At 45.6% G+C, this 19,275-nt stretch overlaps 5 protein-coding genes across 13 annotated transcripts in view; 1 reads left to right on the top strand and 4 right to left on the bottom strand.

Moving 5' to 3' along the window:
* The window catches only part of LOC108141319 (myosin light chain kinase, smooth muscle), a 46,685-nt gene extending 39,976 nt beyond the window's left edge, over positions 1 to 6,709 (bottom strand). For 2 of the 6 annotated variants that reach the window (XM_041707779.1, XM_041707780.1), the window contains exons 1-6: positions 6,154 to 6,706; positions 4,724 to 4,907; positions 2,340 to 2,631; positions 1,498 to 1,982; positions 980 to 1,071; positions 18 to 230 (exon numbers count right to left, since the gene is read on the bottom strand). In XM_041707779.1, coding sequence (XP_041563713.1) covers positions 18 to 230; positions 980 to 1,071; positions 1,498 to 1,982; positions 2,340 to 2,631; positions 4,724 to 4,907; positions 6,154 to 6,184 — 1,297 coding nt within the window. In that variant the 5' untranslated portion in view covers positions 6,185 to 6,706. Of the gene's footprint in view, positions 1 to 17; positions 231 to 979; positions 1,072 to 1,497; positions 1,983 to 2,339; positions 2,632 to 2,732; positions 2,993 to 4,345; positions 4,422 to 4,723; positions 4,908 to 6,153 lie in introns of those variants that run through there. The other 4 variants (XM_041707777.1, XM_041707781.1, XM_041707783.1 and 1 more) reach the window with 4 other exon arrangements.
* A 189-nt stretch (positions 6,710 to 6,898) lies between these two features.
* On the bottom strand, positions 6,899 to 8,567 carry LOC108141523 (palmitoyltransferase ZDHHC3). The gene is made up of 4 exons (XM_017264957.2): positions 8,142 to 8,567; positions 7,654 to 7,875; positions 7,386 to 7,598; positions 6,899 to 7,312 (listed from the first exon to the last, which is right to left on the bottom strand). Exons 1-4 carry the CDS (start codon positions 8,424 to 8,426, stop codon positions 7,154 to 7,156), a joined length of 879 nt encoding a protein of 292 aa, XP_017120446.1. The 5' UTR covers positions 8,427 to 8,567; the 3' UTR covers positions 6,899 to 7,153.
* An 81-nt stretch (positions 8,568 to 8,648) lies between these two features.
* On the bottom strand, positions 8,649 to 9,639 carry LOC108141524 (peroxisomal membrane protein 11B). The gene is made up of 2 exons (XM_017264958.2): positions 9,389 to 9,639; positions 8,649 to 9,335 (listed from the first exon to the last, which is right to left on the bottom strand). The coding sequence occupies exons 1-2, from the start codon at positions 9,564 to 9,566 to the stop codon at positions 8,782 to 8,784; spliced, it is 732 nt and encodes a 243-aa protein (XP_017120447.1). The 5' UTR covers positions 9,567 to 9,639; the 3' UTR covers positions 8,649 to 8,781.
* Positions 9,640 to 9,906: 267 nt separating this feature from the next.
* On the top strand, positions 9,907 to 11,040 carry LOC108141435 (transmembrane protein 208). The gene is made up of 4 exons (XM_017264821.2): positions 9,907 to 10,030; positions 10,096 to 10,251; positions 10,312 to 10,448; positions 10,506 to 11,040. Exons 1-4 carry the CDS (start codon positions 10,025 to 10,027, stop codon positions 10,729 to 10,731), a joined length of 525 nt encoding a protein of 174 aa, XP_017120310.1. The 5' UTR covers positions 9,907 to 10,024; the 3' UTR covers positions 10,732 to 11,040.
* Positions 11,041 to 11,120: 80 nt separating this feature from the next.
* On the bottom strand, positions 11,121 to 18,411 carry LOC108141433 (ATP-citrate synthase). 4 transcript variants are annotated; one of them, XM_017264817.1, is made up of 9 exons: positions 18,305 to 18,411; positions 17,045 to 17,210; positions 15,419 to 15,604; positions 14,630 to 15,356; positions 14,245 to 14,568; positions 13,502 to 13,700; positions 12,188 to 13,421; positions 11,789 to 12,129; positions 11,121 to 11,723 (listed from the first exon to the last, which is right to left on the bottom strand). In XM_017264817.1, the coding sequence occupies exons 2-9, from the start codon at positions 17,201 to 17,203 to the stop codon at positions 11,555 to 11,557; spliced, it is 3,339 nt and encodes a 1,112-aa protein (XP_017120306.1). In that variant the 5' UTR covers positions 17,204 to 17,210; positions 18,305 to 18,411; the 3' UTR covers positions 11,121 to 11,554. The 4 variants fall into 4 exon arrangements, with proteins under 4 accessions (XP_017120306.1, XP_041563240.1, XP_041563241.1 ...); XM_041707306.1 differs by lacking the exon at positions 18,305 to 18,411 and adding an exon at positions 17,290 to 17,490 and having other exon boundaries at positions 13,502 to 13,652; XM_041707307.1 differs by lacking the exon at positions 18,305 to 18,411 and adding an exon at positions 17,290 to 17,490 and having other exon boundaries at positions 13,502 to 13,649.
* Positions 18,412 to 19,275: the final 864 nt, after the last annotated feature.

Genomic DNA, 19,275 nt, shown 5'->3' with positions numbered 1-19,275 from the left:
GATTTCAATTCACTTACTATCCATGGCAACGGAACACGATGAAATGCCCACGCTGCCGTCGAAACTGGTCACCACGCACTTCCAATCGCCAGCATCGCAGCATTCCGAGGGCTTCACCTCGATCATATAGACACCCAATCCATCCTCAATTAGCTTGTACCGCTCGCCGGTATCGACACGTCCGTTCGCATTGTACCAGCAGACGCTTTTGGGCCATGGCGGTACCACCACTAAGAGAAGGGAAATGGGTTAAGAAGAGATTTGTGAGATCATGTAAGCCTAAGGTGCTCAAAACTGCCTTAGAACAGTGCATTTACCAACACAACAAAAAAAAAGGACACATGTAACGAATGACAGTGTTAAGCAAGGGTGCTCAAAACTGCCTTGTGGCAGTGCATTTACCAACACATTTAAAAAATACCACGAACACAAGTACCTTAGAGCCAAGAAAAGACAAAAACAAATTTCATTTGACTAAGCCATCCAAAAAAAACCAATGTAATTGTTGTTGCCTTGCCTCGGTCTCATCAGTAACGAATTGGACCGCAAGGAAGAAAGAAAACATTGTTGGTGTATATCGACGTATGGCCACCAGCTTACCTATGCGATGGCTCTCACATCTCCCTATACTGTGTGCCATTACAAAAACAAATGTGAGCACCCCTGATGTAAACAATCTACTCAAACGCTGATATCTGTGTGTCTTTGTTTTTCTTCTCTCTGGCGGGCAATTAACGGTTTTGTTTTGCTCGGCACTTGCCGCAAATGTTGATGACCCACCTCAACAGCCGAGGCATTCGGCAACCGTCTGAGTCTGATCGAGTTCAAGTTTCTAGAGCACGATCTAAAAACAACAAGCGCCGGCGAGAAATGGAACAAATTTCGCAAAAGCGTCCGAGTGCCCGAGAGAAGATAAACAAAAATACATTGGCCCGGTGCCAGCAGGAGATCTCCTCTCTTTTATATTACGAGTACTCACCTTGACAGCCCAGAATGATGGTCTCCCCAATGAGCAGGCTCATGTCCCGCAGTTCGTTCGTGAATATCGGAGGCGGCGCATTGCTCGCCACGCTGCGAAAAGATAAAGAGAAGAAATCCATAAGCTATTAGATCCTGATTTGTGGCACCTTCAGGGAGATTTACGCCAACAAAGCTATTTACAATTTGAATGCGACATACATTCTTCAGTCTTGACAACTAATCTAACATATTAAAAACAAAACAAATTAAAAAAAAAAAAAACAGTCCTTCAACTTATTAGTAAAAAATCGTCTTAGTATGTTTCTCCACACAGAAAAAAAACTTGATAGGAAATGTGGATCTCTGTGACAATTTTCAAATCATTTTGGAACAAATTAGGGCCGAATTAATTTATTATCAAGTAATTTAAATATTATTTACACTATAATCAAGTAGTTAGAATAGTATAAAATTGTACATTTTCTATTGATCAAATAGGTACTCCAGTAAATATATTCCTCTTTAAGGGAGACTCACCTGTCCGCCGGCTTGAGGGATCCCTCGCGACTGCCGCGTCCCACCACATGAACCTTGGAGCTGGAGTAGGTGACGCCCATGCAGTTGCGCGCCTCGCACGTGTACGTTCCCAGCGAGGTGGGGTCATCGGCGTTGGCGGTCAGGGCGAAGATGTCGCCGGCCTTGATCTCCTTGGAGTCCTTGAACCAGCGCAGATGGGGCGTGGGCACGCCCACCACCTTACACTCCAGGGAGACAGTGCCCTGTTCCGTCAACACCGCTCTAAGTTCCTCCACAAACTCAGGGGTTTTGTAGGCCTTCGGCACCAGCACGGTCAGCGTTCCCAGGCAGGAATTGCGACCGCCAAAGTTCTCCGCCATGAGCATCCACTGACCACCGTCATCGAGGGTTACGGGACTCACCTCCAGATAGTGGAAAGTGCCCTCGTTGATTTCTGTAATGCGGTCATTCGCACACACCCTCCGGTCGTTTCTGTACCAGGTGAGCTAGTGAAAGAGAAAATATTTTATAGTTGACATTCATATACAAATAATCATAATTAATCGATTATATTAATAATTACATTTTCTCAGAACATAAAAAAAAAATTGTTGGTGTGCAATTAATGCAGCTGGGATACTTTTTTGATCAAAGGCAACAGTACGTATGAGTGATTTAATTTAAAAAATATATCAAATTTTCAAATAGCTTGAGATCTGCTAAATTAAGTTGAATTTATTTTTAAATCAAAATGTAATTAATGATAAAGAAGAAATAAACTCCTTCTAGTTTTTTGTTGTAAAACATGTTTTCTTAACTTTTGGCATTAAAAAGATTATTGCTATAAATTTCTTCATTCTCACCTTAAGATCTGTTGAACTGCGAATTTCGGTTAGGAGTCGTGTCCGGGTGCCCACTTTGACGGATAGGTCGAGCAGGCGGCGCAGGAACACCGGCGGATCGTCGCCCGTAGATCTGTCCTCCACGATGAGCTCCACGTGCCTGCGCACCACATCCTGGCTCTTCGTCCTGGCGAACAGAGTATAGTGGCCTGCGTCCTCCCGCTGTACATGCTCCACGGCAAGCTGGACGGCGTTGCTGGTGGCCGTGATGCGGAAGCGGTCGGAGTTCTCGATGGGAATCTCATTACGGCTCCTGGAAGGGCAAAAGCATTATAGGCCACCCAAAAGAGTGGACAAAGGGCAAAGAGAAGGCACTTAATTCGAGATACTAAGGCAAGGTATACAATAGATCACCTTTTCCTATAGACCGACGAGGCCGAAGAGAGTGTGCCGTTGATTTGCTTGTGCTCGTTGCACTGGCAGCATTTCGAACATCCGTTGCCCATGGCGTTTGACTATGATTTCACAACCGAAACTACAATCGGTTGCAGTTAAAAGCAGATAACAATCGAATACTGAATTAACACCGTACTGTAATTTCCAATTTAAGACCCACGGAATGTTAAACTTATTTCATTATTGATGTTTCCAGTTGTTTAAATGACATATATAGCCTGTGCAGGATATTATTTCGTAGAGAAAGATGTTAAATTTTGGCATTCAAATGTTTCTGCACCCTTGCTGTTTGAATATTGCTTAATGGAATGCTCTATTCAATCATTTCTCTGACAGCTATGACATATTTTCGCAAAATGTTGAAAAAACAAATAAATTTTTCGTTTGCTATATTGTGTGTAAAGAAAATTTGATTGATCACTATATTTCTTATTTCTAACACTGACTTTTTTAAAATGAATTCAGTTTATAAAGTCGAGCTGATGTCTTAAATAACATCCACAAGATGAAATATATGCTCCAGCTTATCAAAACATTTTTTTATTTTCAAACTTTACATAGTTTTAAGAAACAAATATATTTCCATATCAAACCGCCTGCTGATACTGATAAAAGATATATAAACATTCCATAATTGCCATATTTCAATCTCTCAACATAATTTTAATGTCAACTGCTAGGGTAAGGAAATTTATCCAGATCCACGTGCAAACATTTACCAAAACATTTTAGCCAAAAGAGTCATTTATTTATGTGGCATAATTATTGCTCAATAAACAGACGCAAACAAACACCACAAATACCACTGCACAATAACAATAATACAATTTTTCAGAAAGCGAAAATTGACCAAAAATATTTCTGAACCGAAGCAAGAATGTTTATAAATAAATGGTTGAACTTGCTACGCTATTAATTGTGTTCGCATTCGGACACTTCACTAGGCACAAACCGCGGACTGCAATAATTTAAACGCTAGCTAGACAACAACGCGTTTGCCAATTTATTTTTGGGCTGCGTGTTTTTCTTGTGCTTTTCTTTTTTTTTATGTTGAGCGCTAATAACTTGTTGTTTCGCTGTCGTATTGCCCGAGATCGAGAATTTTCAAATTGTTTCTTGTTTCCTTTGTTGTTTTGTCTTGGGGCCCAGAATCGGTTTATTTATTTATCTGTTGCTCTCGCACGGATATTGCCAAACATCTGACCGAGAAGCGATCGCACTCTCTACCTATGTTCCTCTTTGTTTCTCCGTCAGCGGGGCATTATGTAATTTTCGATTTCGTTTGAGAAAAACTATTTTGAACACTTTTAGGGCATTAAATGGAAACGTTTTTGACCCACACCGTCGAAAAACAAGCACCGAAAAATCGACGACAGACGAAAGTTCCGCGGACGCTAGCGATTTGTTAATGTGTCTAAAAATAGAATTTCGTTACAGATCTTGGCCAGCGATGTGTTCCCGGTTTTTTTGAACCACGTCCCGTAGGAATTCCACGCGTAAATTGATTGATTTCGTTATGCAGGTGATTTATTGAGTATCCGCCGCGTGGACGCCCCCCGAAATCCACGCACCAGTACGTATACGCAGTGGTGTATATATAGAACTCTCGTATGGCACTGCTATTTTGTATGTCCGCCCGCTGGGCAACGGATATGTTAATGCGCCGATCGTCAAAGTGGAACTGGCCGCCGAAGAGCAAAATATCAGAGAAAATCTCGAGGAACCTAGAGATGTACAGCACAGTACTCTTTGGTAAATGTGGACCCACCATCCCACTCTCCGTCTGCTCAATTGAGCAAATCCGTCGCCGTGAAGGAGAAGTCATATGCTAATGCGCAAATTTTGGCATAATGCACGGCAGACCGGGCGGAGCAAGGACGGGTGATTCACACGCCGAGTGCACAGGTAGGGAAAATAGATTTCTGCTCGATAGATTTATGATGACTTACCACTCGAATTTGAAGGGCAGCAGTTCCGGCTCATCCTCCTCGGCGCAGTCGATCTTCACGAAGAACGTGGCCCGTTCGTTGGGGATGCAGCGGATCAGGGAGCTGGAGTTCTCGCTGAACGTAATGCGGGGCGGCGGTCGGCGCTGGCCCACTTCGAATCCTCCTCCATCCTGGCCAGGAGGCTCTGCAAAGCGAATGGAGGAGCATTTAATTATAAGCATGACTAATCGCTTTATAAGTTTCGTTGGCGAAGGAAACAAATTATCATAAATATTTGCGAAATGTCAAGAATTGCCCCGTAGCCACGGGACAGACATAAACACACATAGTTATGCCGGCAACAAAAGCGGAGATTCGCTAATTCAAAGTGAATTCGCCGTGAGGATACCCTAAATCTATTTTATAATGTAGTAAAAATTAAGAATCAAAAAGCATGTACCTATACAAAATTAAGACATTCAAAGTACAAGAATAATACAAAAAAAAATATTTTGTTTGTAGACACCTATTGTTGAAGCATACTTTTTAAAAATATGATGTTTAAATAAAAAATACTTTTGTGATAATAAACTTTTTTAGGAAAGACCTATGTGCCCATTCAAAACGAAGTCCCTAAAGTTTTTCATTTAAAACCATTTGGATTTATATAAAGATTTACTGTCTATAAAATAGTTCTTTAATTATAAAGTAACCAAAAGCAAATACAAATATAACAAGCTTTGATAAACTAAAAGAAAGAATGGCAAAAGAGTTCTTGAAAATATTTATATAAAATTTAAATCAACACAAAAAAGTCATAATTCTATATAATAATGTTTTAATAAAAAAGAGCTACTTATGGGAGGTCTCCTTAAAAAAGTTTGTTTATCTCTATCAATCTGGAGATACAAACGTAAATTTTTTTACTCAAATAATAATGTTTGTGTTTACACTATAAAATTCGATTGTCCCGTGCACAATGCCATACCCTGCCCAAGCATCGAGTATTCGGAATTTTTACTAAAAATAGTTCCAAATATTATTCATACGCGCCGACGAGCACTATTTGTGAGCATGTCGAATCTTTCTGCATGGGGAGCCCGTAATCAAATGTGATTCGTAAATAGTATTTCGGCATGGTATTGGGAACGACTCGGTCCTCGCCGGGATGCGGACACAATAATGACACTCGACCAGCGCATATTCCAACGTACAATTATGAAAATTTCCCCATACTCAATGCGAAATTACGTAACCGCACTGTGGCCCCGTACGCAAAGCCAAAGAAAGGGGAAAACGGAGACGGAGCCCGTGGCAGGCAGTAAAAATACACACAAATAGCCATAAAGTACTCTATTCGGAACCGGGAACGGGAGCACTTGGCGAGAAAAAAAGGAGAATCTCTCACTTTCCCGGCGCCGGGGCACTTTTTCACTTTTTTAGATGCTTACCCGCGGCATTGTCTGCTGGCGATCTTTCCATGCTCAGGTCTCACTATATAATTAGCTGCAACAGGGCCACTTTGGCATGGGACTTTCTTCAGGACTTGCTGGCTGGCTAGGATTAGGGCGCAGTTGAGTAGGTTGGTGGATTGGATTTTCAAGGCGGCGGCGGTGGCATTAACCGAAAACGATTTCTTTTTATTTTTATATTTAGAATGCGCCGCACACAAACGATGGTAAAAATTTGAATTTTTCCGTTTCCGATTCACTGAAATGAAATTTTCCTCTGGTAATTACGCGTATTCGTCTCGGGCACAATGGATCGGAAAATGTGTAATTAGGATATATTCACATTTTCGGCCTTTGGTGCAGCGGATATACACGTATTCCTCAACCAATTCCAATTCCAATTTGAAACCCACCAGACACTCGCACACACACACACACTCACGTTCTATCTTTCTATATATAAACAATATGTACAACACACAGCATCGACGTTCGAATGGCGCACACCACGTCCAGCAGACACCTCCTGGATCTCCGATCGTTTTTCTCAGACTAAAACTGAACTGAACAGAACTGAGCAGACAGATCAGCAGCAGCAGCAGCAGCCTCGCCTGTCCATGTCGGATAATTTTGGCCGTCCCGAGACGAGCGAGCGAACTCTCCTGAAGATGATCAGAGGTGCCGCGCATGTCTTCTGGTTCTGGGGACTCTCACCCCATGGCGAATACAAAATAAACACAAGGCATTTCATTTAGTAGGGCTCTCAGGTAAGTACTGGCTAAGGCAATGAGTGTTTAATCCCTTTGCTTAGGCCTAAACACACACACATACATACAATTCTAGTAAATATAGTTGACAATTGATCGAAAAGTAGCAATTGCCAAATAAAAAATTGCACTCAGCGGTGCAACAAGTGGCGGCTACTTGTTGCCCTTGTACGTTAGTTGGTTTGTTGGTTAGTATTGTTCGATTAAGCTAGTCCGTGCTCCCAGTCACCTCCTCAGACCGAGTAGAAGTGCGAGTTGAATCTTGTGCGGCACGAGGGTTCCGTGAATGGCGAAAACCAGGCCAGCGAAAAGCGTCCAAACACCGACTGGATGCTCTTGAGACGTGACTTCTTGGCCCAGCGGGCTTCCTCCTTCTTCAGCTGCTCAATGCCCTGTTGGACAGAGAGAGAAATGGTAGAAAGTTAACCGGCAAATCCCAAGCAGATAGAGAGAGCAAGCACGCACCGTCTGATCGTTTAGGATGGCCGTCAGCTGAGTGGCCAGCATGATGATGGTGAAAATGCCGAACATCAAGCCCTCAAAGGTGAGAAAGAGCAGCAGGAAAATAGTGGCCGGCGGAGAGTACGGCGAGCAGGTGCGCCAGTCGTTTTTCACGCACTCCGCGAACTGGGTGAGCACTAGGAAGAGCGTGTGCACAGAGATCGAAGCTATATAGAACTAAAAAAAGAGTAATTAAAGTGGCAGATCGACATGGTAAGAGTGCTGCACCTACGGTAAAGAGCACAAAGTACTTCTGGTTGTTCTCGCCCACGCAATTGTTGACCCACGGACAGTGGTGGTCCATCTTGCGGATGCATCGCTGGCAAACGGAGCAGTGATGGGCTCGCTCTGGTTTAATGCTGCAGCACTTCGGGCACTTGTAGAACATCTGACCCTCGCGGTAGCCCATTTGCTCGATCATCTCCTTAGTGGCATTGCCCCGGGGTACAGCGCCCTATAAAGGTTTAAAAAGATTACATTTAGGATTAGCTTTTTATAATTGATCTGGTAAATATATAATTAACTAGTTCTGAAAGTTTTTGCATTCATAGTAATCATTATTTTCTATTTATTTCATTAATTAGTATATAGTAATTATTGTATTCTAATATTAATGCCCATTAGGCATTTTAACCACCAACACAGATAAGGTAAAAAAAAAGTACATCGACCTTGATATAGATACGCTACCGCTACCATTAGTGCCCGTAACCCACTCACCGGATCCGAGAGCATTGTGCGAATGTGCGAGGCAAAGGCGAGGAAGGCGAGCGCCTGGAATACGACCATGTTGATGGTGCTGAAGACCGTGTAATTGCTGGGCAGGAGGATCAGGCGCATGACCACGAACTCGGCGAAGAGGATGAGCAGCCAGGTCATCACAACGCAGACGATGCCGCAGATGTCCTTGACACACCAGGCCTTGTTCCCGCAGCATCGGTTGTGCTGGTCTACTCCTCCGAATCCTCCGCCGCCGGGCGACAGCGCTGAGTAGGAGTAGTTCATGGTGTCCGGATGCAGCCCACGCACAGGTGACGCATCAGCCTCGTCAATTCCGTGATAACGCGACCGGACTGCGGACCATTAGCCAAAAGGCGTTTGATAAAAGGCCAAGCGAAACAAAAAACACAACTGAAGAAATGCGCCATTCACAGCGCAGCACGATGGCGTCAGCTGTTTGTCATTCACCAGAAGGCGCCTTCAGTGGGGGCGGGTTAGTAAGGTGGGTTTTACAGTTTCATAAAATCGTTCGTTTATCTTTCAACTTAATCCGATCACAACTACAAGTACAATACAACAAGTAAAAAATAGATACAAGGAATGGGGGAACCCTTATCTACAAGGTTTCCAATATCAGGTGTTATGCAGGCGTTAACTTGGCCTTGGGTTCCAGTAGAGCCCAGAGTCCGGCGAGCGATGAAATTGCCCCCAGGAGTCCTATTGTCCGAGGCGTGAGACTTGTGTAGCCCAGAGCCGTCAGGGGGATGAAGAAGTCGCACACATTCTTCACCGTGTCCACCACGATGTCCTTGTGTCCCTGCATCAGGACATAGGACTGCAGCGCCAGGCGTTTAAAGTCCTGCGGCGAGTTGATGCTGGTGGGGATGCGGCAGCGCGAGATTCCGCCCTTGCAGCCGGATCGATGCAGGTCCAGTACCCTCAGGATCTCGTAGAAGTCGCGGCACAGGTTCATGATGATCGAAAAGAGCCAGTACTTGTTGGCGATGCTGGACCACCGCTTGGCGTTCACCGTCGTCAATCCTGTCCTGGCCAGCCAGAGGAAGTGGTCGGCGAAGAGGAACAGCGACTGGGACAGCTTGCTCAGGGTGAGCGTCACTCGGATGGTGACATCCGGATAGTGGATGGTCTTCAGGGTGCCGTAGAACACATCGACGCACTTGCCGAAGCGAAGCACTGGAATTGCCAGGTATAAGTTGTGTCATCAAGCGGTTCCGAAGGATACTCACGCTTTCGGAATGTGCTCAGGATGTATTCGATCGTTTTGAAGTTATCCACCAACGCAGGACTGGAGTTGGCGGCCTCCAAGGAGTCCCACATCGCCCGCGAGGCATACTGGATAAGCCGGGCAATCTTGTCCCTACCGCCAGCCTGGTTATTCAGCTGCACCAGTTGATCCATGTTCATGTTGTGACCAAAGAACTGTTTGTGCAGCCAATTCAAAATTAAGCCAGATCCAAAATCCAAAGGTCGAATGTTTGGCTGGGGGCATCAGCTGTTGCGCAATTCGCTGTGAATGGCTGCTCTTCCATTTCTAAAAAGGCGGGGTCCATGGGTGTAAGGGGAAATGTTTATGGGGGAATCAATTTGTTATTAATGAAAGATTTGTAAGAGCTAAAAATTAAAACTAAATATATAACAAATATTTAAATAACCAATATTGTAATTTTCATTTATAAAGGCAAATTAATCCCCCTAAATTCTACTCCCCAGTCAAAAAAGAGGTGCAATTCGCATTTTCCAACACTGTTCCCCTATCACAAATCCGTTTTTTAACACTTTTGTCTTGTTGAAAATTTGTCGCCACGTAAAAAGTGGTCCGATTTAGCTTTTGAAATTCCTGACACACAACTAGCAGTCCCATCATGGCAGTAAGTGAATCCAGCACAACGACCATGCTCTCGAGGATTACATCAAATCTCCTGTGCACTTGCAGCCCCAACAGAAGGGCAAACAGGCCACGAAAGGCGCCAAGCAAATCGTGGAGGAAAACAAGACGACACTGGCTTTCTACCGCAACATGGCCATTGGATGCAGTGCACCCGCTCTGCTCCTCAGTTTCCTGGTCTTTGAAGTGACCAAGACCTCAGTGGTAAGGTGGTGGAAGAGAACTCTTTCCGTATTCTTGCTCATGCACTTCTCCACCCAATAGTTCATGCACATCCTGGCAGTGCTGATCCTTGGCAGCTCCTATCAGTTTATGGCTTTTATGTCACGGGCGAAATACTCGGAAAGCGGGGCTCTTGTGGACTCCGGCAACGATCTGAACATGGAGGGCGGCATTGCGGAGTAAGTGCACTTAGGGCAACCTATAAACACTTTGCTTACACACCACTTCCGTTTCAGAAACGTCAAGGACCTCATAATCCTCACCTCCGGCACCCTGCTGCTGGCCCTCATCTCAAACTACTTCTGGCTGGTGCTGCTACTGGCGCCAGTCCGTGCCGGTTGGATGCTCTGGGGCACCGTCATCCAGCCCTGGCTCTCACAGCGAAACGCCCAGGAGGAGAATCCCGAGGTGGACGAGAAAAAGCAGAAGAAGATGGAGCGCAAGATGCGACGCATGAGATAGGAGGAGCGCCTTTCCAAGATGCTCTAGTGGTTAAGGGGTTCCTGGTTCTAATGAGATTCTACGCTTAGTTGTGTGTGCGTTTCCCAATTGTTAAATGTTCAGCAAATTAAACTGCTCGAGACAAAAGACAATTCACGGGTTTAGTTTAGTCAAAGCATTTGTGCGGTTTAATTGCGGTGAATTTTCCAAGACGACAGGCTCTGCGAGGGAAATTGCATTTCCCAATAGGGCGCCCACGCCTAATTTTTGTGCATTGTAAATATGTTCGTGTAATTGTTTATAAATAAATGTGCTTCAGTGCAGCAGGAACTAGTGCAGTGTCCGTTTCTCTTCGAGATGCTGGCAAAGGGAGTAAAATCATGAGCAGTGAACGGGGGATCAAAATAAAATAAGCTTTTGCAACAATTTATTCTCTTGTTGGCTAGACAATTGTGAGCATCCAAACTAAAGTATAAAAGTATCAAATAGTGTTATGCTGGGTACTGTGCTGTGTTGTGCGGCCCGGAGCTCTAGATTTCACTAGGTCTATAGATTCCAAAACCCCAAAGGGGCTCCGAAACACGCGACACCACTTACAAAAACAACGAGGGTAATGATGGTAACTTAAGAACTTTAAATGCAGGTTAGGTGAGAGAGGGAAAGGGAAGAACTGGGGTGAGGCACATGCGCGGATTGACCGGGATGGATCCTTCCAGCCAGCGGAGCGGGAACCTCTTTGCCTAACATCATACATCTGTATCTGTGCTTAACTACAACAACTTCCGAATAATATATGCTTGTATATACGTAAATATATAACATCGTGGCGGCTCCATCTGCCCGCCTAGTTGTACTGCTCGGGAATGACGTAGGAGATGTCGTCCCACGGGTGGCGGTACAGGCCCTGTTTGAGTCGTTTCTGGTCCATGTAGTGGCCAATGAATCCTATGCTGCGTCCCAGCACGAACAGCGAGTTGATGGCGCCCACATTAATGTACTCCTGTGCCTCCTCACTGAAAGTAGAATGTATTTGGATTATTTCCCGCTCTTTAAACTCCTGCCACCTTTATCCACTCACCTGGTAAATGAGCCACTGTTGCGCAGCATGTCCACAAAGGCGGTGGCTATCACGCCGTCCACATTGAGGATAAGATTCGGTTTCTTGTTGGTGGTGATCTTCTCAACCTCCAGGGCGTACTTAAGCAGCGGACAAGCAGGGAAGTTCTCCAGCACGAACTCCTTAATGATCTTTACGCGCACATCCGGGTTGTTGATCGACTTTACTCGGTGACCTATGCCCAGGATGAGCTTGCCCTCCTTGCGCATCTTGTTCACGAACTCCATGGGGTGCAGGTTGGTGTCGTACGCCTCCGAGAACTGCCGGGCCGAACCGTCAAGAGCACCTCCAAAGCGATCGCCCTAAAATTGTGTTATGTCTGAGTACTGATGTTAAATCTAATTGATGTTGTTAACTAACGATGGTCAGCAGACCGCTGACGACTGAGGACACTAGGTCCTTGCCAGCACGTGCGCACACAATGGTGTTGTGGGCGCCAGAAACAGCGGGTCCGTGATCCGCAGTGACCATCAGGCACATCTCGAAGAACTTGCACACGTAGGAGGGCAGGCAGCGCTGGAACCAGAGCAACGAAATGACGCCACCGATGCCGACGTCCTTGCTCAGCACCTCGCTGATGGGCATTCCTGCGTAGATGAGCTCCTGGCCACGTTCGTCACATATGGAGGTCATGAAGGAGGCGGGCTTGCGGATGAGGCCAAGCTCACGGGCCCACGAGTAATCCATGGGCACGGTTGGTGGCGGCACCTCCTCCTTGGGCACCACGCGACCAGTTTTGACCAGCTCACCGTAAACGTGATGGATGAGATCGCCCAGCGTGTCGAACGAATCCGGAACGTAAGCGCCAGCCTCCCGCAGGCCCTTGTTCTTAGCCGTGGCCGTCTCGCGATCGGAATTCGCACAGGATCCGGCGTGGCCAAACTGGACTTCGGAAGTAAACATGCTGGCGCAGGTTCCAATGCACCAAGCCACAAGAGGCTTCGTGATGCGTCCGTCCTTCAGAGCGGCGCACACGTCGTACTCCTCAGTGCCACCGACTTCACCCAGCAGCACGATCAACTTGGTCTCCGGATCGGCTTGGTAGCGCAGAATGTGATCCATGAAGGTGGAGCCTGGGTAGCGATCACCGCCAATGGCGATGCCCTCGATCACGCCGTCGGTGGCCTTCGAGATGATGTTGTTCAGCTCGTTGGACATGCCTCCGGAGCGGGAAACATACGCCACACTGCCTGGACGGTACAGCTTCGAGTGCAGAATGTTGTCCAGCATACCGCCCGTGTTGCCAATCTTGAAGCACCCGGGCTTAACACCTCCCACGGTGGCCGGTCCAATGATGGCCACGCCCTTCTTGTCCGCCTCGATGATCAGCTTGCGGGTCATGTTCTCCGGAATGCCCTCGGCGATAATGGCCACGGTGCGGATCTGGGGGAACTCGAGCACCTCAAGTGTGGACTCGTAAGCGCTGCGCATGGAAGCAAAGTTGACCATAACGTCGACCTCCTTGTGCTTGTGGATGGCATCGGACATCTTCTTGTACACGGGAATGAGGATCTCCTTGTGGCCCCAGTAGTACTTCTGCTTGTGGTCACCGGTGAAGGGATACACCATGGCCACCACAGAGGGCTCATCGCGTCTGAAAGTGCGAAATGTGAGTATTAAATCGAACCGATTTGTTTGTTATCCCTTTCAATGCGAAATTTGTTTGGCACTCACCTGCAGATGAAGTCAAAGTCAAGCATCGACTGCACCGCCCGCTGCTGCATGCCCCACACAATCGCCTTGGTGGTGTTGGAGAAGAACTTGCGGTTCAGACTCGACCCATTGCGCTGAGCACCGGTGGCGCTAACGCTGTCGCCCTCATCTGCTGAGATAGGTGGTAGTTTAATCGGTTTAGCTGCGGTCGGGCTCAGGGCTATCCCAAATGGAACGAGTCGAGAGACGAGATTCGAGATCGATGTCGGGGATCGATTGGATGATGATGGAGGAGCAGAGAGCGAGATCAGGACGTGTAGAAGATTGACAAACCAGTACGAAACACAAACAAACAGATTACACGAACACGGGATTATGAGGTATATCAGGTGGTCATTTGGAATCGGATCGGGTGCAAATCGGTCGGCCAAACGAGCATTTCAAATTGGTTTTGGTTTGGTTTAGGTATTAATTTGGTGGTGGTTTATGTGGATTTTTGTGTTTTTTTTTAATTTATTGGTGAGTGTGGCGACAAGATTTGTTGTCGTTGCAGTCGAGGGCGATCAATGCAAACATACAAAATACAGAGAGAGAAAAGAGAGAGAGATCAGATAAGTGAGGACGATCGATGCTTTACAGTCCGTAGCAGGGATACAAACAGTTCATGGGGTTACAGCTAAAATGGATCAGTGATATCCCGGGTTAGCCGCACATAAACTCATCAAACACCCAACTACTTGCACACTCCATGCCGTTCCACTTACCGGAACCGGAGCCCAGGGCCTCGGGAGCATCGCTGGCCGCCTTGAGATCCGCCTGGGCCTGCTGCCCACCGGGCAACAGGAAGTTGGCCGTGGAGAACTCCACGCTGGCCGCTTGGGGAATGGGCCGCTTGCCCAGCGCCATTCCACAGATGGCGGTCATGTGTGTCTCGGGCCCAAAGACGTGCAGTGGGATGCCCAGGGTGCTGCCAAAGTCCCGCATCCTCCTGAGCCCCTCCTGGTAGTTGGGTCCCGCGCGTCGCACGAATATCGAAACGTTGTGCTCGGCCAGCTTGGGCTGGAACTCGCGCAGGGCGGTGATGATGCCTGCAATGGGAAACGCATTTAGATTGATTGCTGATAAGATAGGGGATCAACAGTGTCTCACCTTGGAAGGTCGCCGCTACGTTGGTGAAATTGGCAATGCCACCTCCCGTTATCAGCACTTTGCCATCAGGATGCTTGGGCGAGGAGGTCATCAGGTTGAGGATCGTCTTGGCGTACTCGTACGTCTGCTGCTCCGAAGGAGCTCCACTGTACTCTCCATAGTTGGCCAGCTCGGAGGCTCCACCCAGATCGCAAATGGTGTCCGAGTAGATGACACTGGCGCCACCGCCCGCCACCATCGTCCAGATGCGCCCATTACGATTCAGAATCGTCAGCTTGAGCGAAGCACCGCTCTTGGCGTCCAGATCTGCGATGTAGGCCTCCTCGGGATAGGCATCCCGCCCGAAGGGTGGTGGATAGTCAATCTCGCCCCACTTCGGACGGCAGATGAAGTCTGCGGTCGAGTCCAGCTTTGCCGCCAAATCCAGAATGTACAGATTGTCGGCTGTCACCACCAGAGGGTTAATCTCCAGGTAGGTGAAGTACAGGTCCACAAAGGTGGTGTACAGAGCGCTGATGAACTTGGCAATGCGCTCCTTGGTGCCAGCATCCTTGACTTCCTTCAACAGCTTGCTCTTGACGTCGGCCAGCGACAGTGTAGAGTTCACAGGCACATCCAGTTTCACGGCCTTGGCATCCACATCGCCAATATCAACGCCTCCTTGGTGATAGAACAGGATGGTGTCCGCAGCGCGATGTGAGTAAATGCACACGTACATCTCCTCAGCCTAGGGGATTTCGTATAAACATTAAGAAATATATTTCAAGCCGGAAACTCTTAAGAACTCACATCCGTATGCGGCACAAAAGGCTCGATGATGAAGTTACGCAGCTTACCCACGGCATTGCCGATCTTCTGGTCCTTGTTGAGGCGCTCGCCAATCCACTGCTTAACCTGCTCGAAGTTTTTCTTGACGCCAATCAGACCCAGCTTTCCTCGACGCTTGATCAGTTGATCGGGCTTGACCACAAGCGGCTGCAACAAAGAAAAGGACGGTGCTAATTAAATATGATGTTTAAAAATAATAAATAAATAAAATAAGCGACAAATCGTTGAACTGTTGAGCCTTTTGAGCTCGACGTCAGCAGAAAGCCGGTTCCAACAATAAGCATCTGTCGGCAAGATCAGCCGATAGCGCCAGGGGTCGTTCCCGCGTCATTGGCAATGACAATGCTCGTACTCGTACCCTTACCCGAACTTGTACTTGTGTACTTGTGTACTTGTGCTTGTGCCCACACAAAAACACATCTCGGATGCTTATTAGAAGATCGTACGAGTCAAAATTGAGCAAACAGTGCGGCTACAAAAAGTCATTCGAGTCGTCAGGCGATCAACTTTGTTCTGTAATTACATATAGCCCAAAAAACACTATCCATTTGCTCTTTTCTTTGGGGTAAATATTAAAATTATAGAAATGTCTTTAAGGAACGCATTTATGTTTTAGTTTGGCTATACAAACTAAATTATACTATAGCAAACAAAGTTTGGACCACTTTCAACGACTGGTTGACGACTGGATTCGCCCTCAAATAAATACCCGAAGTTTAAGATAAGATTCAGCAGTTTTTGGATTTTCAGAATTGGAAAATATTCTTGAAAAAATAATCATATATTCATCAAATGGGATTTTCACAATAAATTGGATTTCTTCCGCGTACAACTTTTAGATAAGACTAAGATTGGGGACGCTCCCTCTAAAATCAACAAATAAGATAAGATTTCAAGTACTTGACTTTCAATAGTAAACGTGCTTGTGCAAAAACAAAAAACGTATAGATAACAAATCGCCTTCTAAAATTTTCCTTAATATGATAATAAAGCGTCACCATGAATAGGTTAGTTACCTCAACCCCATTTTCATCAAATATATTTCATTAGTAGATATGACTTTTTCCTCTTAAATTTAAACAATATAAACAAAACTCTTATAGATAAGACTTCCTCTACATGGAATTCCCACCCCATCCTAAAAAAAACACAACATGTTAGTGTTCCCCGAATTGCCCAATCAACCTCGTCACCCGCAAATAAGTACTTGGCTACAGAGCTATCCCAATCTGCTCCCACGCACGCTTATCGTGCTCGCAAATGAGGTGAGCCTGATGCGCCGGCGGATAACCGATCGGGCCAAGACCACGCCATGCCACGCGACCTGGACAATCTGATAAAGGCAGGGGTGAGCTGTCCCTCAGTCTACTCTGCAGACTCAGGCGAATCACTCGCCCGACTAGCGCCCAAATCGTGCTTATCGGTAGCGTAATTAGTCACCCATTGGCGTCGTGTTGGTGGACGCTCTGCGGGGTCAAGTTCAATGTCAATAGCGATCCCGCCAAGCGTTTATTTTTCGCTGGCCCCATTTCTTGTTCCTGCATATGCTATCAGCGAGTTGCGCGGCTATTTTTAACTGGCACTCACCGTGGTCAGCAGCCAGGGCTGGTCGACGGCCAGCTTGGACCAGTCTGTCGTGGAGTTCACTGTGGCAAAGCGGCAGGTGGCCGCGCCGGCGCCGTGGGCATTGAGATGGCGGTTCAGGATGTCCTTGCCGGAGGCCTCCGTGATTGCTTTCGCCGACATGATGGAGCTGCAAGCAAGATCAGAGGACAGTCTGGTAAAGATCTAGTAAAGACAGTCTCAAAGACGAATAGAGGAGGAACGCGTACCGTTTGACTTTGCCTGTACTTTCAAACTTTGATTTATTTACTTAGAATTGATTAGAGCGCGGCGGCGAATATGTCGAATATGTGCAGGTGCAATAGGTTTCGAGTTCGCTTGGAAGTGTGCGTGCCGGGCTAGGTTTAACTTTGGAGGTCTGGCAGTTAGTCAAGTCAACCCGCACGTCGTGGGTCTGGGAGTAAACTGAAATCGAATACGCGCCAGCACCAGCCATGAAAATGAAGTGAGCCAGCAACAGGCGTGAATTCTGATTTCGATTTCGGAGCGCTGCTTCGGCTGAGACTTCGGGTCCCAAGAATTTCGGGTGATATACTAGTAGCTCTCGCTCTCTTTCAGCTAACCAGAGAATTAACCAGAGATTAGGGCCGCAACGGCAACGGGATCTGGCCCTGGACCATTGAGTGGGGGGACCAACCTATGTATATGCGAGTCTTTTGGAACCGGTTATCATCATGCCACTGCATTGAAACCCAGTTAGTCAGTGGGTCACTCAGGCAAAGGGCTGAAACTTTCTCCGAAGTACCTCGAAAGCTATTGCTCGCCAATCTAATTCCAAAAAGAGCACATTTCAAGGGGGTGATGACTTTGCAAGTACACATGGGGGTCTAATTTACATCTGGAAACGAAGTTCACGCCTTGCTGATGCGTATGGAAATTGGATTTCAGCAGTGTGCGCTGGTGAAACTAAAACCGAAACTAAAACCGAAATGTTGTAAGCGGTGAAAGTGGGCAAAATCAATAAGGCTGTTGCATCACCGTTTGTGGGTAAAATAGCCGTTGGTCTTCGCCACTATTTATTGCAAAACGTTTTGCAGATTTTCTCATTAATATTTTTGCAATATTGAGCGGATATGTGTGCGTGTGTGTATGTGCGTGCGTGTTTGAGTAGCAAGCCGAACGATCTCATGTTTTCTGCTGTTGTTCACTATTTTAGCTCAGATTAGTGGGTGGATATAAGTATGAAGAACTACCGAGCTAATCTCAGATATGATTTAAACTCACTTTAATTATATCAGCTCACGACCTGCGATTTATTTTAACACGTAAACTAAACTGCAACTTTCTTTTGGTTGTCGTTTTTTTTATAAACTAGTGATGGCAGTTTGAAGCGATGGGCGAAATTCGATAGCTCTTTCAAATACAGTTCGATCATTCCTTTCAGCGCATATACAAAAAGCCCAAGAGTATGCAACAGAAATCTCAAAAAAATATTGAAACACAGTGAGCTCTTTAGAGAGTGTACTAAATATATAAAGAATTTTGCTCGAATAAATAAATATATCAAAAACATGTTTAATTGACAAAAATAGACGACAACAAATAAAAATTTAAATATAGTGAGATCTGTTAAACGTGTACAATAACAACTTAGGGCATCAATTTATTATAAACCCATACAACGCATATTTAAAAATATTTACTTTATAAAAATAAATTGAAAGAAGAGTTTTATACCAAGCTCAAGCCAGATTTGATCTATAGAAGTCGACCACCAAATTTATTTAATTTATTTTTATGTTATAAAAATTTTCTAAATACACCATCTTTAAATTTCAATAGAACAAGGTTACAAAACAGAGTTATTCATTCCAAGCAATCACCGAAAAATACAAAATTAATTTATCAGACAAAAATTTTTTTTAATTTTTGATATTATTTTATAGTTATGCTTAAAAACCAACGTTTTAAAAAGAAAACCAAAGTAAATACTTAAAATTTTTAAAAACAGTTTTTAATGATTTCAAATTTTTTTAGGCCAAAACCTTATACATTTTTGGTTGTACTTCCGAAAAGTCCCAACGCCCGATCACTTTTAAATTTTCACGATCCATGTATTTTAGAGTCTTTATTACGAATAAAGAGGTAAAAGCTTGCGACAAGACCGGTATCTTGGAATATATAGTTAAAAACCATTATTTCTGGTTTTTTGACAATTTCTTCCAAAATATGACCTTTATCAAAAAACTTATCCA

The sequence above is a fragment of the Drosophila elegans genome, unplaced genomic scaffold (assembly GCF_018152505.1).
Source record: "Drosophila elegans isolate 14027-0461.03 unplaced genomic scaffold, ASM1815250v1 contig_183, whole genome shotgun sequence".
Lineage (NCBI taxonomy): Eukaryota > Metazoa > Arthropoda > Insecta > Diptera > Drosophilidae > Drosophila > Drosophila elegans.
This window is presented reverse-complemented; position numbering and strand designations above follow the sequence as displayed.